The sequence below is a fragment of the Boleophthalmus pectinirostris genome, unplaced genomic scaffold (assembly GCF_026225935.1).
Source record: "Boleophthalmus pectinirostris isolate CB_2022bp ecotype Guang Dong unplaced genomic scaffold, ASM2622593v1 HiC_scaffold_6, whole genome shotgun sequence".
NCBI lineage: Eukaryota > Metazoa > Chordata > Actinopteri > Gobiiformes > Gobiidae > Boleophthalmus > Boleophthalmus pectinirostris.
The window spans coordinates 28,973,980-28,999,463 of record NW_026571447.1 but is presented as its reverse complement, the minus strand read 5'-3'; the positions used below and the strand labels follow the sequence as shown (position 1 = coordinate 28,999,463).

Here is a 25,484-nt window from a genome sequence, read left to right as displayed (position 1 = left end):
AAACTGATTAGTGGATCACAGTTGAGGCTGGCCAATCAAATCCAGGCCACAGTTTGGTTGCCTGGCCTAAATATCAACAAAAAGAAGTAAAACATTTCACACAGAGCCACTGACAGATCACAAAGGGTTCAATGAAATATCTTTATTCAGGAGAAATGAAAAAAACATTAAAAGACACATGACAAAACCGCTTTGTATAAAATAAGGTCAACATAAATGTACTAAAACTCATACAATATAATCAAAGAGCTTCCTATAGTTAGAGCTGGTTACAGTAGTCTCCCTCTGCACTCTGTAGATCCACAACAGCACAGCAGCACTTTGCCCTCAACACTGCCTACCTCGTAGTTATAGTCCCACGTCAGCTCAGTGCCTGCTCGGATACGCCTGCAAAACAAATCATAGATAAATTTAGATCCTAAATGTCCTATATTACACAAATTTGACTCTTATGAGCTTTAAGCCATGTTAAAATGTTGTTACCGCATTAAAAACATACCCAGAGTTGTGCTTTGTTTCATTCATGTCTGAGTAATCCTTTATTATTAGTCTGTCTACATCTCCAAAACTCAAAATGGTATCATAAGGTTCCACCTGATGATGTCATGTAGTGGTAGTGTTCAAGTTAACAGATACCTTAGAGCAGTGTTTCCCCAACTTTTTTTCTGGGGAGCCATATTTTAAAAGTCGTAAACCTTCGCGATCCAAGTCAATAGACATTATTCGTAAATCACAAAATAAAGATGGATTTGACCATTATTAAAAATTAATGAGGATATTTAATTGTTGACTGAGTGATCGTGTGTCTCTGAACAATTAGTATTACTCAAGTTTTAAACAATAAAAAATATTAATTGAACCAACAATAAAAGGATCCATAAATCGCCTATTTGGACATTAAATGTAGCCCTTTATATTGCAGATCGTGACAAGGTGACCCACCTGAAGGTCACGACTCAGTCTTTGGGAAACACTGCCTTAGAGTAGAGAGATGGGCAGAGTAGAGATGGGAAAATCCAGGTCTGAAATCATCTAGTGAAGGTGCATGGAGTTTAAAAACACAGAGGAGCACTTCCTGTATTACCACATGACATCACAAAGTGGAGTGTTTTTTGTTTGAGAAAAAAACTCTTGCCTAAATATGCATATGCAGGGCGTGGATGAAACAAAACACAACTCCAGGTCTGTTTTTGATGAGGATACAACATTATAAAATAGATCAGAAAAGAGCACAATATGGGCTTTTAACCCTGAGCTTTTTATAGTATCATAATGCAACAAATCTCATTATAATCCCATTTTGAGCGTACATGTAACCGCAGCCACTGCAATGCAACGAAATGCTTTTGGATGAGAAGAACCCATCAAGGAGTGGGCGATACTGACAAAAAAATAACATCCCAATATCTATCACATTATCTCTGTGACAATGTTTAGACAATATTTCAACTATCTACCAGGAATGTGCCAAAATGTGTCTGTAAATGTGTTGGTTGAGGTTAAATTATTGCAAAAATGTAAATGAACCATAGAATGAATCACAAAAGGACAGGAATATAAATTTTTGCACTTGTTGTGCATCTTAGATTAGACATATAGATGTTTCTGTGTCATTTTTAGGTTAATCTTAATAGTTTTAATTATACTCGATATTGTAATTTGACATATCTCCAAAACAACAATTGCAATATTATCCATTTTTATCTATATATCTTCAACCTGTACAGTCAACCCACTTAAAAACAATTCTTTATCGAGACTGAAAACTCTCAAACATAACTTCACAGGTCATTAAGTAAAGAAAATTAAACTGTGAGAGCTTGAAAAACAATGTAAGAACTATATATAAATGTAAAATAAAAGTAGATAAAATGTTATAAATAAATAAAAAGGTGGTTTGGGAATTTAAAACGAGTCAGTGCCCCCCAGAGGCTAAATTTGGAAATGCGGGAGAGTGAGTTTCAGATTATGCAAGACAGAGAGGAGTCAGGGAAAATTACTGATGCAGCATAAGCATTCTGGGGCGAGGTTGACCATGGAATCAATAAATAAATATGAGGTCAGCTTTATTATTAGAAAACAACATAATTTCACGTTATATTTATGTAACTACATCATAACTATTCTATTTGCCCGACCCATCTCAATTACACACTGCAGGTTTCAACGAGCTTCCCAAAATAAATCATGACACTATATGGTTAATATATTTGTAATTACTGGCTCTATCCTCATGAAACTAAAGTTGGCACAAAGTTCAACGTCTTCTCTGTCACCACGTATGAAGTAAGGTGGAATTGTTTCTTCACAATGGCTTCAGAAAGTGGTGCCATCACTCAGCACCAGAGGATGTTGATGAAAGGACTTTAAGACATGAGATTAACATTGCAGGATTGTGGATCCATCCCCAAGCAAATAACGATTAAGGTTAAACGTTTGTAGATATCTGTTTTGGATATGGATATGAGATTATGATGTCAAATACTAGAATGTGAACACCACTAACATCACTAATATTTCTCTGGGAGGGAGGGGGAAGGAGGACAGGGTTTTTCACATGGTTATTTTGCAGGGCCTGGTCTAAAATGGTGACGTCATCTAAAATCCATTTGCAGTGCTGAAGCTGAATCGAGCTGTCACTCACTTGCTGGCGAAGAATGCCACCCAGGGAAAGCGCAGGTCGTGTGTGTCCACAAACACATTCTGGACAAAAAGGTTTGGACTGCAGCTGTGCTATAAACACAAAAAAAAGAGAAGAGTGACAGGTGGAATTAGATACAGTCTATATAAATACGTGTATCATTCGTTCATTCATTTTTCAGAATGAAACCAGAAATAAGAAAACAAAAAAACAGCTATTTTCTTTAATTGAAAAAATGGATAATGATTCGTTTTTTCAGTTTTCGATTTAGTGTTTAAATGAATAATGGAAAAAACAGATAATGGCCATTTCCTGTTTACGTGACTTAAACTGCGATGCCGGACTTTTGCGCTGCATACGGACTGAACCAGGACTTAAACAGGACTTAAACAGGACTAAACCAGGACTAAACCAGGTCTAAACCAGGTCTAAACCAGGTCTATACCAGGTCTATATCAGAACTGAACCAGGACTAAACCGGTCTCAGACTTGGTCTCAGACCTGGTCTCAGTCCCAGTCTCAGTCCTGATCACCCGACAGTTTACGCAAGCGCACCTCCAGGCCCATCCCATCACTCAGTCCTGGTTCAGACCTGTTTTAGTCCTGGTTTAGACCTGTTTTAGTCCTGTTTTAGTCCAGTTTTAATCCTGGTTCAGACCTGGTTCAGACCTGGTTCAGACCTGTTTTCAGTCCGGGATCAGTCCTGGTATCAGTCCTGGTTCAGACCTGGTTTAGTCCTGGGATAAGTCCTGGTTCAGTCCTGGTTTAGACCTGTTTTAGTCCTGTTTTAGTCCTGGTTCAGTCCGGCATCGTAGTTTAAGTCACAAGAACATGAAAAGGTTGTTACCCGTTTTTTCCATTATAAATTTAAACACAAAATCGAAAACTGAAAAAAATCATTATCCATTTTTTTCATTTTGGCTTTGGAGACAAATAATGAAGAAAATAGTTGTTTGTTTGTTTTTTTCATTTTCTTATTTTTGGTTTTATTTTGAAAACCGAATGAACGAATGATACACGGATTTATATAGAATAAACTAATTGTCAATCTATCAATCAATCCATCTATCGAACATTTACATTTACAGCTTTTCTGGTGAAGGGTCAGATACTTGTTTGTCCCCATGGAGATATTATTGCTTTGACTGGAATGATCCACAGTATTTTAAACAAATGAAGTTTACAAGTTACAAGTCCAATCTGGTACAAGCATATTCCTGTATATATTCCTGCATATTCCACTTTGATTGCAAAAAATTTTATGTCATATTGTGTAACTCCCAGGCAGAGCAATAACATCTCCATGACGACAAGTAGGTGACAAACATCCAACCATAAAGTTACACAGTGTTTTAATATCGTTCAGTGAATATTATAATACAACAAAGATAAAACAGCATGTGACTTACATTGAGGTAACGCCCGAGATTGCCTTCCAGCTTGGCGTCGATGATATAACAGGACTCCTCTCCGTCAAAGAAAGAGCGTGTATTTCGGGGTCCGCTGTCTTTGCCCCCTGCTGTTTGTTGTTTTCCTCCCTGACCCCCCGCCGCCTCTGCCCCGCCCGCGCCGCTCTTCACCATCATCCCGTGACTCGTCTTCAGGGCGATGCCTCTGGTGGATTTGACAGCAACCTGCTTCTTGGTCACAGCTGAACAATAACAACAACAAAAAGAAGAGTTATTCAAAGGCTGATACTTGACACTAATGAATAATAGGGATGTGTGGATCAATGCTAAGTACTTCATAAATCACTTGGCCAATATCACACAGCCACACCAGTACACATCGATTCATAGAACTTTTACATCTGTAGCGTTTCAGATACCAGGGCTTTAAGTTCTTTAGACATCCAGCTGATTCATTTGTCAATGGTAATCGGACAAATTTTGTATTAGTTGACTCATTATGTCCAATCTGCCAGGTATCACTTTAAGCATTGACCCACCAATTTTCTTTAATCCATAATTCGGAAGTATTCCAACGTTTGCAAAAATGTGAAAAGTACTTTGTAGAAGTGACAGAATAGGATAAAAATGTAAAAATGCAAGTTCAATAAGTCTTGCTAGTGCTCATGCTGCTGCCATTTTAATAATATTGTACAGATTTAAATGTACAAGAACAGAAAGAAGAAAGCATGAAGTGAGTGAGCTGGTTTCGGAGTGACTGGACAGTTTAAAGAGGAGATATTGAAATTTTATGGGGTATTAATTGTTAACACATGTTCCTGTGTTTTTGATGAGGGAACATTTTAACATGGTAGAAAACGGCAAAAACGTCGACTGCAGAATATCCCCCCTTTAATCTGTCTTTTCACTTATGTAGTAGTGGTTTTTGTGAGCTTTTGCCAGTGCCAGTTTAGTCGATTAACTGCATTGGAATCAATTGGAATCTAACCAAAGTGAAAAGGCGAGTATCACAAATCACAAATAATGAACAGTGTGTCCTTCACATTTGTATCAAGACTATTATGGCACAAGTGGCCCTTATTTGAAACATTTTATTGTTACTTAAGTAAAAAAAATTACGTCAATGCCAAAAAAAGTAACAAAGTAAAACTAATTTAAACTAGAAAAGCACTCAGAGAGCGCAGACCTCCGCCAAGGACTACAGTCCCCCTCATATTAATTGTGTTTTCAATAAATATTTGTCTCATATCTTTCAATTTGGAATATGAAAGAGGATCCCATTGTCCATCCCTGAGTCAAATTTCATGGGGTTTGGTCAATAATTAACCGAGATATTGAGAAACAAAATTTTTGGCCCCATTTACCACAATGTTAACTAAAATTTCAAAGTGATCCAGAATCCAGGATTTCTTCTGGATCACCCCCAAAATGAAATCAGTTCTTCCTTTTCACATTTCCAACAAATCCTGAAAATTTCATCAAAATCGGTCCATAACTTTTTGAGTTATGTTGCTAACAGACAAACAAACAAACAAACAAACAAACAAACAGACAAACAAACAAACAGACAAACGCAGGCAAAAACATAACCTCCTTGGCGGCGGTAATTACACTCACTGATTTTCTCTTTCTCTTTTTCATCTGACCCGGAGCTGATGGTCTGAACATCGTCACTGTCCGACAGAGTCATGACATCCTGCTTTTTTGCTTCAGGTTTCACTTCACTGCATGAAACAAAAGCGTTACAACTCAGACAACAATCACAACAATTAGATATTTTCTTTATCACGGTTTAACAATAATGTAACACAATAATGTAACACACCTTTTGCCGTCTCCAGAATCCTGCAGGAGAAACAAATAAAAAAGATTACATTTAAATTAACACCAGAAACTGCACATACAGATCCAACAGCTTTAAAGGCACACTATGTAACTTTTCTGGCAGAGTACCACCTCCTTGTCTCCATGAAGATGTTATTAAACAAATAATAAATGCAAGGTAGAGTATTTTAATGCCAGACTGTGAAACATTTCAGGTAAAGCAATAGCATCTTCAAGAAGACAAGTAAGTGCTGAATCTTCCAACAGAAATTTACAAAGAATATTCATAAATATTTATTCTAAAACACTTTAAACAGGAAATTACTGGCATCTACATATAACCAAACCTGCTCATAAAAATGTATGGTTAATTTAAGACAAAAACTAATGCTAGGAACAAATTTTCTGAAATAAAAAATAAAATGCTACAATACTTTCAAATATAAATATAAAAATATAACACATATACCTACGAGTAAAGCTAAATTTTTAATACTTGGGTTTCCGGTAAATACATGAGATTTATTTTTGTTTTATTTACTGTAAAATAAATCTACATAAAAGCATTTAGAATAATTTGCTCCTATTTCCACATTATATTGGCATTGTACAGTTCTGTTACCTTCTTAAGACCTTGGCTGGTGAGCCATGAGGCCACTTTGCTCTTCCCCGTCTCCTCGGGCATCGCTGGGGGTTTGTTCTCTGCTCCTTTGGGTTTTTTTGTGCTCATCTCATCTTTACTGTCCTGACTCCCTGAAATATCAACACAGCAGAAGTTCAGCAATAGTTGATTGTGAGTACAGTGTCTCAGAATCAAGAATTCAAGAATCAAGAGAAAGTTTTTATCATTATTATTATTCTATATATAATGGTTATAAGCAAAAACTACTAGCTTAATCTTTGACATTAATGACTGCAATTATAAGAATCAGAAAAAGTCATTGTCATTGAACAAACTTCATGAACTAGGAATTTGTTTTGGTAATGCCATGTGTCATATGACAATAAATATTAATAGTAAAAAAATATATAAAAATTTAAACAATGACAAAATGAAGCCATGCAAGAAATCATGTAGGTATTAGACAAAAAGAATGATATAATACAAAACCCATCTAAACAACAGATTCGATCGAGTCTTACCCTCCTTGCCTTTAGCCTGGCGGGTGGTGTAGCTCCTCCACACTGAGCTTGAGTTGAAGTAGTTTTCTTTCACAAACGTATCGTCTGAACTGTCGCTCTCGTCGTCGCTCTTTGACTCCTTGTCGTTCCCGTCGCTGCTGTCTCCAGACGAGCTCGATCCTTTACCTGGAAAACAAATGGAACAAATGGAACAAATGGAACAAATAGAGCAAAAGACACGAGGGCTGGAGTCTGGGTTCATCGGGTCGACTTCACTGATTGAATCTTTAAGACAAAGTAAAAAGTAACAAAACTATGACTAAAATTGCATACATTTTTGGCAACTAAATTAAGGACTAAAATATGATATTTATTTGTTGGCTTAAAGCTGCACTTTTAAATCCAAGAGCCCCAACTCAGACCATAAACATGTCCCATGAAGCAAAGAATGCAATACAATTTATCACAGTTAAAATTTTAAAATATATATTTTCTGGTTAAAATTATGGATTTCATTGATTCTGTCGTGCGCCTCTGTGTCTGTCCTACCATCTACTCCTGACACTCTGTTTTATTGTTTATTTGTTGCTGTAGTGTTGCTGATGGTTTGGTGGTTATGATCTGAAAGAGCGGTTCAGAGACACCACACACACAAGGAGCGCACACACACACACACGAGGAGCGCAGTGGCTTCAAACTCACACACAAAGACACAAAGTCAGGTCACATCTCCTCGAACTCAGGGAGAAACAAATCGCTGCCTAAATTGTGCAAATTCTCCTGTAGTGTGAGGCAGCCTTAAAACTAAAACATTTGCCTAAATCTAGTGTAGTCCTGATGTAGATCTTGTTTGGCCCTGCTCTAGTACTGATCCAGCTCTGGTTTAGTTTTGGGTAAAGTCACATTTTAGTTCCAATGTTAATGTGGATCGTTTTTGAATTAGGCATTATTTGATTAAATCTGGTGCTTAATTAGATCTTGTTTGGTTCTGTTCTAGGCCTGGTCCAGCTTTAATTTTGGGTTGCGTCACATTTTAGTCCAGAGTTGTCAGTGAAGTTGTACCTTTCTGTGAAGATCGTCCCGCCGGGTTGGATGTCACAGCAGAGGGCTGGGATTTCATTCGGGACACGTCCACGCCGCTGCCTTCACTGTCGGAGCAGTGAGCCTCGCTTTCATATCCCTCTTTGAAGTTTTCCACACTCTCGATGTGATCCAGATTAGCAAAGTACTCGTCCCCCATCTCCAAACCCTCTTTGTCCGCAAAATCATCTGTCAATATTTTTCCTTTGAGCAGAAAAGAGATCAAGGAACTGGTCACTCGGAATGAATAAACAGTTTTAACACAGCTGTCAATAACATAATGTTCTAAAATGCTATTTAAATCCTGTATATTAAGAAGTATGTTGTTTCTTATATTTTCTCCATCTTCAGAACGAATTATGTTCAAATTTATATTGATTTTACAGTTAATAATTGTGAAAATGACTTATTAACAATGTTGTTTATGTTTACATTTTGCATTACTTCAATTATCCATTCAGAATTCATCTCTTTGGGTTGTCAGGTACAGCTGAAGTGAGACTAAGACCAGTTTGCAATTAATCCAGTTTTGTCTTTGTCTTGTTAATACAGATTTTATTTTTCTTATTAAAACTAATCCAACATAAAATCATGATCCATCAATGACAATCTAAAAATTGTTGTGCAAAATGTTTTTACTTCTTACCTGCATAAATACAAACAAATGAGCCTTTTGCCACATCGTCCAGGCAGCGGATGCCCCAGCCTTTGTTCTGTGTTTTGAAAAGCTGCAGACGGACTTGAAGGCCGTGCTGCACCAGTCTGTTCGTGCACATTTGATGCGAACACTTGCACATCTTATTACACTCATAAATTCTGAGGAAAAACAAAGACAACAGTTTGATGAACATGTTTTTCAGGTTTTTGTTATGCTTCAACATAATGGAAAGTGATGATAATGTCATTGTAACAGAAGGGTGAGAATTAAAAAAGCTCTAAGTGACAAGTGCTGTAAAAAGCTATTTAAACATACACCTTTTATAGGAGAGGGAAAGTACTTCTCACTGTCAATCACTAAAACAAAAATACAGCATTTACTTACCCACAAGTAAAAATTATAACTCCTAAAACTTGTTAATAAATCCATTTTAGGACAGATTAATTCTATAGAAGTTAAATGCACTTTTGATATTATGGTTCTGAAACTAATCATAGGCTTTGTCTTTTTTCTTACTTTATAATTATTGTGAAAATACTTCACAATTTCAAATGATAGCATTCAAAATAAGCTTACAAATTCATTTGCCCCCAAATGTATAAAATAATATTGATTTTCAGCCCAAAAACATCTAAAATACAGCAACTACTTACCCAAAAACAGACATGGGACCAAGTCGTCATTTTGAAAGTCTCAAGTAAGTCTCAAGTCTTTGACCTCAAGTCCAAATCAAGTCCCAAGTCAAATACAGGCAAGTCCAAGTCGAGTCCTGAGTCACTGGCCCAAAAGTCCAAGTCAAGTCCCAAGTCAAATACAGGCAAGTCCAAATCGAGTCCTGAGTCACTGGCCCATAAGTCCAAGTCAAGTCCAAGTCGTCTGCTTTGAGCTTCAAGTCATTTCAAGTCTTTAAACCAAAGTACCAAATATCGCTTAGATTTCTGCAATTTATTTGACTTCTAAGATAAATTGTACTTTAAAAAGTCATAGTATATTTATATATGAGTGTTTATAGCGTATGTAAGAGTTGTAGTAATTAATTTAGATAATATTTAGTTTTTAAATGTTTAAATGTCTTGACAAGATCTTAGTGTGAATAATTCTCGTCAGAATAGAAATAATTCAGATTTAAAAGTGCTTCTCAAGTCTTCTCAAGTCACAGACCTCAAGTCCAAGTCGAGTCCCAAGTCTTACTCCATTTTATCAAGTCAAGTCTCAAGTCCTAAAAATAGTGACTCAAGTCTGACTCGAGTCCAGGTCACGACTTGCAAGTCCCCACCTCTACCCATAAATTACATGTATAAAAACTGATAAATAAAACCAATTTAGGAGGACAGAATAATTCTATAGTTAAATGCACTTTTGGCATTGTGGTTCTGAAACTCACAAACTGTATAATTATTGAGAAAATCTTTTTAAAATTTGAGTAGATGGCGCTTAACATGAGCTTTTATTTGAGACATACACTACCAGTCAAAAGTTTGGACACACCCTCTCATATAAGTTTTTTTTTTTATATTACACACAGACGACATCAAATATATGATGTAAGATATATGGATTTATGTAGAAAAGAAAGAGTGAAAAAGTTAAATTACATTTTTTTTATATTTTACATTCAAATCCTCAAATTAGTCACTCTTTGCTTTTCTCTTTGCTATCTTACTTCATATATTTGATGTTTTCTGTATGCATAGATGTAAAAGATAAATGTACAAAGTAAAAGAAGAGAAACAAAACACTGAATGAGAGGGTGGGTCCAAACTTTTAACTGGTAGTAAATTTTACTCCAATGTAACTTGCATGATTGTGATTCTCAGCCCAGTAATATCTTACCCAGTGGGCAAACATTCTTCAAGTCTTTTGTGCAAATATCCTGCGTTTTGATTGATCTGTGCCCCTGGAGTACACGCCGTCGCCTGCAGGGTGAGCTGGTGACAGGAACATTTGGATCTATAAAAACAAAAGAAAAAAAAATCAGAATGGAGAAAATGAACAGTGTAAAGACGTAAGAGTAAGGTATTAACTTGTCTTGACATCCATCAGTACAGTCACATCCAACCAGGAACTCTGAACTGGTATTAATAGAGACACCGTCTTCAGGAATTCTCTCTTTACCTAAAAAAAAAAAAAAAAAAAAAATGTAATGTTAAATGTAAAAAGACAAAATATTCAGCAAATGATATGGCACAACATTTTATCATAATGAATTTATTTTAAGCAAAGAATTGTCTTGCGAGTGAAACCAAATATCTCTTCAGAAAATGACATCCCCATAAAATTAGATCAAGAGTTCAAATGTGCAAAAGAAAAATATACCTGGACAACTTAAAAATAAATAAATAAATATACACATTTAGCAAAACACAAGATCTTTAATTCAGCTTATGAACTGATGATATTTTGATTGTAACCATCTAATACAACAGGACACGTACTTACCATTTTACTCTGAAAAATATTTAAATATGGTCAGGGAGTTAATTTATTAACAAAATACTATGTTGGTAAACCCTGTTTTTCCATGATTGGTTTCCTCCACCAAACAAGACCAGAATATAACCTCACCATTATGCATTTACTTCCATGAAATCAAGAGAAGATTTACACATTAAAATTACCTTTTATTTTGATATGATCATAAACGATAACTTTTGTGCCTCCGTTAACATTAGCATTACTTTGTACAACCATTAATGGAAAGAAAAAAATTTAATAAAAACTGGCATCTTTAAAAAAAGTCGAAGATAAGAACTAAGAAAAAAATCATGCTAATGAATAAATTGTAATCCATTTATCTATGAATTTGAGTAAGTTTGTCTTGGAAAAATCGTGTCTTTTAATATATTTAATATTTGTGATTTTAGCCAAGCACGATGGATGAATTTAACTAATTGTTTATGGAACAAACCATTCCGCACTAGAGCAATGTAACACTTTATTTGTAACTGTGTTTTTATACATGTTTATCATACATAATGTGGATGAATGAAATGTGAAATGTGGGATCTGCCTTTCAAATCTGCAAAACAAATTTACCTACGGGTACGAATAAAGCAACCTAACCTAAAAAAGTGATTATATTTCTGTTATAGGGGGTAGTATAATGTGAAAACAATGTGAGTGATGATTTAAAAAAAAGTCTGTAGAAACCTTAATAAAAATAAAAGCCTAAAAAAAAAAAAAGAGTATAAGAGTGAAAGAGTATAAAGCATTATGTTTTGAAATATACAGAGCTCTGGAATGAATGAATTATGCATACACTTTTGTTGTTTTAATTTAGATTTTGACTCACATTTACAGTAAGTCTAGCCTAAACCATTTTGTTGTAGTCTATGTAGAGCTGCAAAATAACTACATAAAGAACTACTAATAAAAAAAAAAGGTTTTCTTTTTACATGGTCCAAAAAAGTCTACATTAAGAGTTAGAAGGAAAATAAAATGAACAGGAAAACTAGTCGATAGATACCGATTGTCATAAACTTTCAAGTATTTTCATTACCTTTATGGACACAGTACACATTTTTAGATTCAAATAAATCACAGTGAACATCATACTTCCTTGTATAGTTTGTCTTACTGTATGCGACTTTAGGAGGAGGCGTGGAGTCGATCTCGTTGACACAGGACAGCGGCACGTCCTCTTTGCCTCGGGTAATGTCAGGGATGTAATAAAAGGGTCTCTGAGGGTGGAACGGCCTGTCCACCAGAACATACGGGTCCAAACAAAACATCTCCAGAAAGATGAAGTCACACGATGTCAGGAAAAGGTACTTCTCGATCTCTGCCATGGTCCTCAGACACAACCCACACGGAGCTTTATAAATAACATGGAACGACATCTGAGGAAAGAAGACGGATTTAGAGAAAGTCACAATATTATATAGCATATAGCTGGACTGATTGATTAGTTTGGTGATATTTTTTTCATATCACAAGCTACTAAATCAAAACACTATGTTTACATTTTAGAATATTTTACAGCTCACAAAATTTCAATATTGTGCAATACGTTTGGCAAATTACTTGAGAAATACAGTTTGGATGACAAAGAGTTAACATATTTATTGAACTAATAATTAATATAAAAGCAGTTTAAAAGCATGTTTTTATCCCTGATTGTTTAGTCTGTTGAGAAATACCTGCAACATTTCTTTCTAATAACTATTTTCTACAGAAGGGAACAGAAGATGACCTGAAGATATAATTTTAAAATAAAATAAATTGAAATTACAGTATGAGATAGTAATATTATGTCCAACAACACAATAACCTACCCAAGTAAAAACAATTACCCCATTTTAAAAGTTTTGCCACTCATTTCAGGTGTTCATTTCATTATGCATTGGGGGTCCCAGGTACGGTTATTTTAGGAGGTTCCAGTCTGAAAATATGTTTCTTTAAATATACTAGTAGTGGCGATTATGTTGCCCTCATTACCATTTATCGTTAATAGTGCTATAATGCATGTTTCCCAAAGCCTGGGTTGCGACCCTCAGGTGGCTTGCAAGTTTTGCTTTGGGTCGCCTTGTCACAATCTGCATGTAGGTCTGCAATCTACAGTTCTGTCTTTACGCCTGATTTGCTGCTGCGCTCTCCTCCTGCACCCCGGACTGGAACTGGAACTATAAAAATGCAGACAGGCTCACCTATCTTATTAGAAATGCTGAAATGTTAAGACATGTTTTGTGTAATTTCTAATTATTTTATTTACTATTTTGTTCCAGCATTGATGGTCCAGTTGAATGTTGAAAGGAAAAAGAAATGGACTCCATTTAATGTCCAAATAGGCGACTTGTGGATGCTTTTTATTGCTGGTTCAATTAGTGTTTTTCATTGTTTAAAACTTGAGTAATTGTTCAGAGAGACACTGTCACTCAACAATAAAAATCTCCTTATTAATGTTCAATAATAGTTAAATCCACCTTTATTTTGTGATTTATGAATAATGTCTATTAACTTGGGTTGCAAAGGTTTGTGACTTTTAAAATATGGGTCCCCAGAAAAAAAGTTTGGAAACATTGCTGTAATACAACAATGATGTTTTCAAAACTCATGTATCATTTATTATTTAGCTTTTGATACCCCTATTCGATACCCCTATTAGGACTATTTAGACTTAGATATCAGGAGACATACCTTTCTATTAACTTTACGGCGCCCAGTCATACGTCTAAAATCGTACAGCAGAGGTACGAGGAGGGGGTTCTTTCCTCTGTAAAAGTCCAGTTTTGTGGGTCTGACCCGATTGAGGCAGGATAATTGACAGGTGTGTGCAAAATAGAAGATGCGATCTGTGGGGGCGCGGTAGGAGGGCTGCTGCGGGATGGTGGTGACTGCGTGGCTCATGGGAGGAGAGGAGGGCAGGATGGGCTGAGGGCGCTGGAACGTAGACGGAGGACTTAACAATCTTGACCTGTGGATAAGGTAAAATAAAAGTTTAATAATGTGAATCAATAAAAGCCTTACCACTTTTTCCCCATGTATTTGAGCAAAATTTGTGTTGCCCCAGTACAAATGTATTATCTAAACAGCTCTTGAGGTCAAAATATGTCCACTGTGTATCGTCTACATTTAATTATGAAACATTTTATTGTTATTGTCAGATAATCAGGAAGTGCACATTAACATGCTAGTTGTGAAAAGGCGCTGATAAACTCATTGCAGCAAATAATTAGGATGCTCGGAATGGATAAGGTAAGCGAGAAATAACTGTATTTTTCAGACTACAAGTTGCACTTTTTTTTCAAGGTTTGGATGGTCCTGAGACTTATACTGAGGTGCGAATTATATGTTAAAATTTTCACACTGACAGCCATGAGAGGGCGCTCTAGGCTTGTGTAATCCTCTACTCATGTCACTTCGCTCTCTACTGCACATGTCGGCTGCAGAAGAAATAGAGAGAGCCACTGTCCTGTCTGTATCACTGACCATTTAAAATGTAAACAAACATAAAAACAACCGAAACCATCCTGTCGGGATTCAGAAAGGACAAAATTATTCTAACTGGAAATGATGCTGAATCTGACAACAGCTACGCAGAAGAGAAAATGGCGCTCCATTTACCTTCGGAGGTCACGGAGTTGACTCTATTTGGATTTAGTGATTTGGAGTGAGATAGAGAGTTTGGTAAACTTGTTCATATGTTACTTTAACAGCCTGTTGTTCTCTGTTCTATTGTTATTACTAAACTTGCCTTTCAAGCTCAAATGTCGGTTCCTGGTCTCTGCTTTTATAAAATAAATTCCCCCCAGAAAGTGCGACTTATATGTTTTTTTCTTCTTCATTATGCATTTTTTGGCTGGTGTGACTTATACTCTGGAGCGACTTGCTGTCCGAAAAATACGGTAGCTTGTTTTTCACATTTTCAAGAGTAAAAATCAAGTGCAATAACTTTATAACTTAATAATGTATATATTAAAATGTATAAAAGTTTAAATTTTTTTCGACATTATCCTCATCGCAAACACCAGGTAATATTTCATGAGTGAGGATTTAAAAAAAATGTCTGGACTGTAAAATGAACCACAAAGGTGCAGAGAGATCTTATATTCTCTTTGAAAGATTACTCTTCAGGTTATTATTTTTTCATGCGATTTTGAAGCTTTCCTTGACATTTTTCATTGCAGATGATGATGACACCCCATTTATTTTCCAAGATAATTTTTCTATAACCCATTTTTTATTGACAATTATCACAACGTTCCAATAGCTATGAGCTGAGCTTAACTTATACTCTTATTGGACTTACCCTGAGAGGCTGCTGGGAGGGCTGGATAGAGACATTGACTGCAAAACTTTAGAAGCATGAGTGCCTCCAACCCCGGGGACAAACGGAGACGTGCTTTTCTTTGCCATTTGATGCTTCGAACTTAAAAAACAAGACAGATACAAACTAGTTACATTTTCATTCTGGGCAATTTTTGCGCCAATCAATGACAAAAATGTTTATAAAAATGACAATAAGGCTGATCATTGTCCATCTAGAGTAGCATTTTTCAACCTTTTTTGAATCACGGCACACTTTTTTGATAACACAACCCATTTTTTCGTGCCCCTGTGTCTGGCTCTTTATTTTTTGGAAATATGGAAATCTGGAAATGTTTTGCTTTGTCAAATGGGTCAGAAGTTGCTTAGTTGCTTTTTGAAAATGAATTCTCTACATTCTCTTGGACAGTACATTAAATTTATCATGATTTCAATGATAACAAATGTTCATAACTTTTAAAAATTTACTGGCAAACTGTTTAGTTAATGATAAAAGCAAAGTGCTATTTTAACATACATTATTTCTGTGCAAAAGGGAAGTACAGCTGTTTTTTTTTTAATCATACTTAATGTTAAATGATTTTTTAATAAACTTACTCGACACGCGGAGGTTGTGCAGGCTGAGGGCTCTTTTGTGGAGAGGTTTGAGTTATTAGTTGTGGAGGCGTGATAAGCGCAGGAAGGGAGGGCATCTGGGTTTGTGAGGGCGGGTTTAATGTGGGCTGCGGAGCTTTGACCGGAGAGGCTCCCACTGCACCCTCACTGGTGTACTGAACCACAGGGCCCTTAGTCCTCAATGCACCTGCAGAGGACAGACAAGATTTAAAGTTATTAGTAACAGTTGTAATCTTCTGAAATTGTATGACTTGAAACATCAGAACTTATTTTATTACACTGTGACAGACATGGGACCAAGTCGTCATTTTACAAGTCTCAAGTAAGTCTCAAGTCTTTGACCTCAAGTCCAAGTCAAATACAGGCAAGTTCAAATCGAGTCTCGAGTCACTGACTCGTAAGTCCAAGTCAAGTCCAAGTTGTCTGCTTTGAGCTTCAAGTCATTTCAAATCTTTAAACCAAAGTACCAAAGTCGAGTCTGACTCGAGTCACGACTTATCTGCATGTCTGCACTGTGATAAACTGTTTTAGTGCTCTGACAACAGTGCAGCAGCTTAAAGTCTGGAAATTACAGTAACAAAATAAATACATTAAATAAGACAAATAAAAAATACATGTGAGTGCGTGAAAAATACAGACAGATATTTAGAGAGCTATTACATATTACTTTCTATCATTTCAAAACAATGCAAGAGTGAACAGTTTATGATTATCAAATGGCAGTGGTACTGAATGCTTCACAATTGAAGTATGTGTGTTTTTGTTTTGGTTCTCTTTTTTTTTTTTATTCAAATAGACAAAGGCCTAGATGGGGAATAGCTAATAAGAGGAAATGCTACACTCATTACCTTTAAAGAACATTTAAAGGCTTTTCTAAAGATATTACTTTAAGTTTTTTGGCACCATTAAAACATTAAAAACTGCACATTGATGTAGAAGTTTTCAGTGATTTCAATAAACTTTGAGTAAGAAAAAATACAGCTGGAATATTATATTAAACATATTAATGATTTGTGGTTTGTTACCCATGTTGGGGCGAGACCTCTGCAGTCCAGCCAGCTTCTTCTCTTGTGTGTTGGCCGTGGTCATTCTCAGATTAAACATCGGTTCCAAACGTGTGGAGCCTCTGTAGATCCACTCACTCCTTTTATCATCCTGTCAATCAAAGTACAAAATGTAGAATCTCAAAATTTGACTTGATTTGGTGGGAAAATACCTGTTACCAACCAAGAAGAAATTTCCGAAGAAAAGTTAATCATATGTTGAAAATTACAGGAAGCGTTCTATTTTAGAGAGTTCCATATTGCAGCATATTGATGACACCCAAAGTTTGGTACACTTTACACACAAGAAAAAACAAATTTTTCTGACACTTTAAACATGATTTAGGGAGTAAAAATTAAAACCTAAAAAGGTCAAAATTATGAAAAAATGTGGCTTAAAAAAGATCTTAACTGCGTTTTAAAATTAATTGTACCGTGACTTACCAAGAATAAGATTTTAACCAAGCTTCCCTCCACCTCCTCGACCCTGCTCTTCCACCAGGTGCCCTCCCATTCAGTTTTAATGATCTGTCCCACTTTCAGAAGCACCATGGGCCTGCTGGGATACGCAGTGATGTACTCCTCAATGAAGTCTCGGCATGAAGCGTCCTCAATGTCCTCCCATGTGCGGTTCACTATTAAGACAGGTTAAAAGAGTCAAAAAGAGTTTTTCTATTATCCTCAAAGCCAGAAAATCTTTAATAATAGGGCGGCAATGAAGAGTGGCAAGTCATTGATATTATAGACTGTACAATGTTAATTACTAAGACAGCTCAGTGTTTCACTCAGAAAATTGGTTAGGCAAGGTGGGGTTGGTAAAAGTGAGGAACGGGTGGCCGCATTAACTATAAAGTGCTGTGGAAAAGTCAGGTTTATTTTGTGATTTCACTTAATATTCTTTGTTAGGAGGTAGTAATTTATTTAGAAACTTGGGTGTAAAATCTGTCAGTAGTCCAGGTAGAACCCAGGACAAAAGGAAAAATTCTATTTGTTAACTGGACAAAGTTTATTTGGCCAAAAACGTGTCGCAGTTCATCCAAACTGCTTCTTCAGTTCTGGTCAAAATGCTGGTGGACACTGAATTTCTCCTTTTCGGAAGACGTTTGAACTTTTGTCCAGTTGCATTTCCTTTGTCATTATTTAGAGATTGCATAAAAAATAATAATCATCATCATAATTGTTTGACTAATCAAAAAACAAAAATAACCTACAAAAACAACAGCTGATTAGTCACCATAATAATTAATTGGAGCGCTGTATAGTTGTCACTTACATGGTCGACACACTGGAAAGAGATCTCGCAATCCTACGTATGAAGCATAACCGTCATCAAAGAATATCAGGAATCTACAAAACAGGATTAAAACAACTGTGTAAGGCAAAGCTTCTCAAACATTTTCTGGTGCCTCCTGAGAGAATAACAAATAAACCCATGTCCCCCTGCAGCTTAAAGAGGTTATACACTAGCCTATTAAATTCAAGTGAAACTCAATATATATAAGCCTAAATGATTATTTTTGTTATTTAAGGTTCAGAGTTTAATGCTGTCAGTTCCATTTATTTCCAATGCCTGTGTCATTAAAAAAAAGACTCTCTTTCAGACTGGGACTCCCTTTCATTGGTTTGTGTCATGAACTGGAACAACAAAGAGCCTGATTGCTCCACAAATATACAAGTCTTTCTGGGTGCTCTCCTCCTCCTCCTCCTCCTCCTCCTCCTCCTCCTCCTCCTCTCCTCCCTCACTTTCTCTCAGCTCCATGTCTCTGTTCTCCTCTCTACAGCTCAAAATACAGGCAGAATGTTTAAACTACAAAAAAAAAAATCACATATGTAAATAAAGTGTAATATAGCATGTGTAGTTACCGCATACGATTCTTGGTACTGGGCATTTCAGCGACGATGCCAGCATAAAGCCACTCCGAGTTCCCGTCCTTGTACTTGGCCACAACACGAGCTCCGACATAGAGGTTTTCCAGGATCGGGTTGAAGGTGAAAGCGATGTGATTTCCAGAGAGAAGACTTTTGCCTTTATCAAACTTCACTTTAAACTTTTCAACACCATCCACTAAGAGAGAAAATGTAAAAAAAGAGGAATATTTTTTATGGCATTTAAAATGAATATTTTAAGGTTACATACTGGATTAATACATTTCTTTATTTAAAAAACATTTTGCAGCTTGTATGCCAACAGTGCACCAGTCTTACTTCCTACTTTTTCACAGTTATTGTAAAGTACAGTATTTTTCGAAGTATAAGTCATACTTTTTTCATAGTTTGGGTTGGTCCTGCGACTTATACTACGGTGTGACTTGTATATAAATATTTTCACATTGACAGCAATGAGAGGCTCTAGACTTGTGTGTCAGCATCGGCTGCTATTACTCCTGTACCACTGTCACTTCACTCTACTGCGCATGTCTCCTGCAGACAGAGCCACTGTCCTGTCTGTATCATGTCAGTCGATCGCACCATTACTTCTGTACCACTGAAAATTAAAAATTTAAACAAACTTATAAAGACGACTGAGAAGCCTGAACACAAATGCCCTGAAAAAGAAAATCATATTTTGCAGATTACAAGCTGCACGTAGCGAAATATGCAGCAGAAAAGGGTAATCGAGCAGCAGAAATAAATTTTGGAGTGAGCGAGAAACTTGGGACAACAGGGAGGGTACACCATGCAACTTTCCTGGAAGTCACTGGATGGATCGACAAAGCCTGGAATTCAGTGACACCGAAACCATCCTGTCGGGATTCAGAAAGGCCAAAATAATTCTAACTGGAACTGAGTCTAACGACAGCTACACGGAAGAGGAAGTGGCGCTCCCTTTACCTCCGGAGGTTACAGTGTTGCTCAGATGTGACACCAAGGATGAAGAATTTAGTAGATTTAGTGATTTGGAGTGAGATGGAGAGTTTGGTAAACTTGTTCTGTTCTGTTGTTTATTCTATAGTTATCTGAATAACTGTTAATATGTGACGTTACCAGCCTGTTGTTCTCTGTTCTATTGTTATTACTATAACTTAACTTTCAAGATGAAATGGCGGTTCCTGGTCTAAATTTCCCCCAAAAAGTGCAACTTATAGTCCGGTGCAACTTATATATGTTTTTTTCTTCTTCATTATGGATTTTTGGCTGGTGCGACTTAATAGTTTGAAAAATACGGTGGGTACAGCCCCTTTAACAAATGTCTCACATACCTCCCGACGGCTGTATGGCGACGAGGGTCCCGTTGTGCCAGATCTTGGTGCGTTTCTTCCCCAGCACAACCATCCCCACTTTGAGCTCGTACTCTTTGATGTTTGAGTGGTTTGGCTGCGGCACCGACTGAGACGAGATCTGGGACACGATCACTGGAGGCGCCTGAGGGTGAACCTGGCCTGAAGAAAAGCATTATAATATGGAAAATCAGTTGTCACACAAAAAAAGGTAATATTTTAAAATAATACACCTAATTAACCTAAATGAAGCATGAAGAAAGTCTGAATTCAGAATGAACAAATAGTTTAGAATAATAGTTCAAGAATAAGCTACAAGATACAATTTCTTGTCATTTTTGGTTTGGAGTAAAGAAAAAAAAATGGGATAAAAATAAATATGAGTGGAATAAGGCCATAAATGTACCAAAGTACTTACTGATCAAATCTGTAAAATATAAGTTAATATATAAAAGACAGATTTTTCCTTACCTGACTGCCTGCCCGGGGGAGGTCCTAAAGCTGACTTGCTGACAAACTGTACTAACTCCTGAACTTGTTGAGAAGTTTTCTGCAGAGCTGCTGAGGTATCTTTCATCTGTCAACGGAAAAGAAAACACATGCAATTAAAGAAATTTGTTAGTGTTCTGGTGATTATAGTGGGCCAAAAAAGTATTTAGACAGCCGCCAATTGTGCAAGTTAAAAAGATGAGAGAAGCCTGTAATTTTCATCATAGGTACACCTCAACTATGACAAAATGAAAAAAAAAATCCAGAAAATCACATTGTCTGATTTTTAAAGACTTTATTTGCAAATTATGGTGGAAAGTATTTGGGCAATAAAAAAAGTTCAACACTTTGTTACATATCCTTTGCTGGCAATGGCAGAGGTCAAATGTCTTCTGTAAGTCTTCCCAAGGTTTTCACACACTGTTGCTGGTATTTTGGCCCATTCCTCCATGCAGATCTCCTCTAGAGCAATGATGTTTTGGGGCTGTCACTGTGCAACATGGACTTTCAACTCCCTCCAAAGATTTTCTATGGGGTTGAGATCTGACGACTGGCTAGGCCACTCCAGGACCTTGAAATGCTTCTTACGATGACACTTCTTCGTTGCCCGGGTGGTGTGTTTGGGATCATTGTCATGCTGAAAGACCCAGCCAAGTTTCATCTTCAATGCCCTTGCTGATGGAAGAAGGTTTTCAATCAAAATCTCACGATACATGGTTCCATTCATTCCTTTACGCGGATCAGTCGTCCTGGTCCCTTTGCAGAAAAACAGCCCCAAAGCATGATGTTTCACAGTTGATTTCTTCACACCAAGCTGCTCACCAATTGCAGATTCAGTCTTCCCAGCCTGGTGCAGGTCTACAGTTTAGTTTCTGATGCCCTTTGACAGCTCTTTGGTCTTAGTGTTAGTGGAGTTTGGAGTGTGACTGTTTGAGGCTGTGGACAGGTGTCTTTTATACTGAGAACCAGTTCAAACAGGTACGCTAATAGAGGGAACGAGTGGAGGACAGAGCAGCATCTTAAGAGACCAAATAATTAAGGAATTAAGGAATTTACCAATTAATTCATTAAAAATCCTACAGTTTGATTTTCTGGATTCTTTCCCCCCATTCTGTCTCTTGTACCTACAATATGATGAAAATTACAGGCCTCTCTCATCTTTTCAAGTAGAAGAACTTGCACAATTGGTGGCTGACTAAATATTTTTTGCCCCACTGTATGTCTGAATTTACTATAAAGGCTAAACTATACAGAACCAAGACCCACACAACACATAATTCTTTGTGTTTCTATCAGGTGGGTATCAACTTTTAAAATAAAAGTTCAATTGGTGATGGGTGGACCACCTGCTTGTCTCCATGGTGATGTCATTGATATACCTGTCATATTCCCCAGTGTAGCATTACGGAAACTTTTTAGCTTGCATTTACTACATATTTGTTCATATTGTTCAAAAACACATTCTCAGTCAGAGCATCACCTGCTTGTCTGCAAGGAGATAGATAAATTTTATGCCATAACGTGAATATTTCCAGACAAGGCAATAACACCTCCATGGATAAAAGCAGGGGACCCTCCACTAGAAAAGTTACACAGTAAACCTTTAAAAGTGTTGAAAAAATTCACATTAAAGTCTTACCGGTGAAGTAAGTGCAGGTGACTTGGGAGGAACCACTACAACACAATCACACAACAATATTAATATAAATGTCATAAAAATGAATAAATAAATGGGTTTAAACGAGACTTACAACAGCCCACAGCAATAACATCGTCATCGTCGTCATCGTCAATCTCAATGACCTCAGAGGACAGCGGCTCTCCTCCCAAACCCTCCTCCTCTGAACTGCTCTCCACATACACCAGGCCATTCTGTTCGTACGTCTCCTTCACCAACTTCTCACATTCAAGTAAAGATCTAAAACAGAATAAAACTGCTAAATGAAGGGATACTGGCCAAAATACAAGGCCTGTACTGATAATTACTATATTGATTTATTGTTCAAGGAGTGTTGGATGGAACAAGCTTTTTGGGGGGTGAGTATTTATCGCAGATACTTTTAATTTTTATTTTATGATAAGATTTGAACAATATATTATGTTAAAAAATGTATTGAACTTCAAAATGCATTATTGTGACAGGTCTGAAACATTGATGTACATCACTAGGGTAAATTAGATGAACCCTTTAAGGACATCAAAGTTTCACAGTAAAAAAAAATAATGACATCACTCTAAAGTCATATTTAATCGCCAATCTTAATTAAAATGAACAATTGACTGATTAATTGATTTGTTTTTATTTCGAGTTTGGGCCATGAGAGAAACAATAATCATATACATATACACTGTAAACAACAGAAAAGTGCATTTCTCGAAAAGGAGTGGGAAGAATAAAAACTTAAACATGCAATAAACTGGTATAACATATCACCAGTTTCACCATAGTCCTAAAGAAAAACAATGCATTAGGTACTAAATATTTGAAAAATACTCACTGACTGGCATCTTTAAGCAGCGATTCAACCACTGCATTTTCCTTCTCTTTCTTCTCCACCCATTCTTGAAGCTCGTGCAGATCGGCTTTCTTCTTCTGCACCATCTCACTCTTCTCCACTGCCTCGTCGATCCACTGCTTCAGCTCCACCAGCGAAATGCCCAGCTCCTCCTCCAAACTCGAGTCCCAGCCCTCCACCTCCATGCTCACCTCCAGACTGTCACTGGGGAAAAAGGTGAAGATCATTTTAAAAACACACTAACAATGAGCAATGTAATCTAAACTGTGATCATTTTTATTTAATTTAGTGTTTAGTTTTTCAGTCAAGATTTTTCAGATTCCTTTTTTCAGTCCAGTTTTAGTCCAAAAATAGTCACTCTAACTTTGTCAACTAAACCATACACTGATTTAATGACATCTTTGTATATATAGATATGGAGTGAATGATTAATGATCTGTAAAGCTTCATTGTGACATACAGTCCCTGACAAAAGTCTTGTCACTTATCCATTTTGTAGAAAGAAAAGCTTATAACCTGACTTTAAATTAATCGATTGGTTTTAGAAATGTCTCATATGAAAGCTAAAACCCTCCCAAATTATGCTCAATATACTAAAATAAATTTGCTTCACTGAAGAAAGATTGATCATTTAATGAACACAGAAAGGTCATATTTTGGCAAGACAAAAGTCTTGTCGCCTTGTCATATGATGCACCCAATCCTAGATTACAGCCTCACCTGTGATCAGTTACTGATCAATCAATTAGTGGGTGGGTATAAAAAGACCCCCAGCACACCAGACCTTCACATCAACTGCAACTTGACCTCTGACAACATGCCTAAAATCCACCCTGAGACCAAAGCGTTAGACATTTCTAAAACCAATCGATTAATTTAAAGTCAGGTTATGAGCTTTTGTTTCTACAAAATGGATAAGCGACAAGACTTTTGTCAGGGACTGTATGTCTGCGAAAAGCGCTATATAAATAAAAACTTACTTATTTACTTTGTAGCCTATTATACCTATTTAAGCAAGTAAATAAATAAGTAATAAATCAATTACATTGTCATTAATTGTACTTTAATATAAATTCTACGTTAAAAAGTCTTATGTGAATCCTTATTGTTGGAGTCCTTGTGCTGTTTTTCTTTCTTTCTTGGAATTCTGTCATTGTTTAATAGGGTTTGGCATTATAAGTACCTTTTACTTCAGCCTAAACCCTTTCAGTCATGATCTATGGGATTGTAGTCTATGTTTTATTTTGTTTTGTTTTGTAGTGCTGAAAAATGACAGAATAAACAAGTACTACAACTACTACTACTACTTCTACTACTTATTTATATTTAATATTTTATACACTTTTGGCATTGCTTTTATCTGCAAATGGTGTAATGTTGTTCATGTTGTAATGTTCTGTTTTGTTTTCTCAAACACACAAGTAAGTATCTTATTTTATTAGTTCATTACTTCAATCTTACGTTATTCGTTTTGGGCATAGACTGTAGGATTTTGGGCAAGGTAGTGCTGAAAGATGCACGGAGGTTGGGTCTGTTTACAAAATAACACAAATCCAGACTGCTATTTCTAGTATCTGACATGTTAATTTTTAATAAGATAATCTGCTTTTTAAATTACTTATAAAAATCCTTGTACATTTATGTGATGTGCTTTTGTCAGTGTGAGGTTTTCTTGAACAGATGGAGTCATGTTATATCTTTGCAAACATTATACGCAAAAGGCAAACACGCAATGAAATATATCGGTAATAATCACAAATAGGTCAATCTGTGAGGAAAATAATTCATGAGTTTGGTTATGAGGGCTAACATGTTAGCGTTATTTTAGCATCATGCCGGGTTTGCAGCATCTGATGTGCTCCTGTAAATGCAGAACAAAACGGATGAATGACCGATTTGCTATTCCAAAATGGCCAGTGAGAAATGCTCTTTAGATATTACGATTAAAGGCGGAAACAGCATTTAACACTCACCCCTCGGTGCCATCCATCCTTTCTGCTTCCACATATGACAACAAAGCTAGCGGCTAATGCTAACAGGACATACAGGCACTGGGTTTGCTGTACGACGCATCTGGAATGGCCGGTGTTTGGCGACATTAGAA

The 25,484-nt window shown here is 36.5% G+C and overlaps 1 protein-coding gene across 1 annotated transcript; it reads right to left on the bottom strand.

The window, feature by feature from the left end:
- Positions 1 to 127: 127 nt before the first annotated feature.
- Positions 128 to 25,484, bottom strand: setdb1b (SET domain bifurcated histone lysine methyltransferase 1b). The gene is made up of 25 exons (XM_055164253.1): positions 25,354 to 25,484; positions 23,363 to 23,584; positions 22,616 to 22,782; positions 22,504 to 22,538; positions 20,847 to 20,952; positions 20,358 to 20,537; positions 19,021 to 19,222; positions 18,431 to 18,504; positions 17,602 to 17,792; positions 17,140 to 17,269; positions 16,097 to 16,301; positions 15,483 to 15,602; positions 13,871 to 14,147; positions 12,312 to 12,573; positions 10,759 to 10,849; positions 10,568 to 10,684; positions 8,723 to 8,892; positions 8,059 to 8,280; positions 7,018 to 7,182; positions 6,497 to 6,627; positions 5,876 to 5,895; positions 5,668 to 5,774; positions 4,051 to 4,292; positions 2,645 to 2,733; positions 128 to 387 (listed from the first exon to the last, which is right to left on the bottom strand). The coding sequence occupies exons 1-25, from the start codon at positions 25,368 to 25,370 to the stop codon at positions 270 to 272; spliced, it is 3,660 nt and encodes a 1,219-aa protein (XP_055020228.1). The 5' UTR covers positions 25,371 to 25,484; the 3' UTR covers positions 128 to 269.

Excerpts from the sequence above, each read along its gene's own strand:
- setdb1b (XM_055164253.1), bottom strand. Across the intron at positions 6,628-7,017 it reads CCAGGCTAAAGGCAAGGAGG|GGAGTCAGGACAGTAAAGAT; the intron begins GTAAGACTCGAT and ends TTGATATTTCAG. Across the intron at positions 388-2,644 it reads GTGGCATTCTTCGCCAGCAA|GCGTATCCGAGCAGGCACTG; the intron begins GTGAGTGACAGC and ends TTTGTTTTGCAG.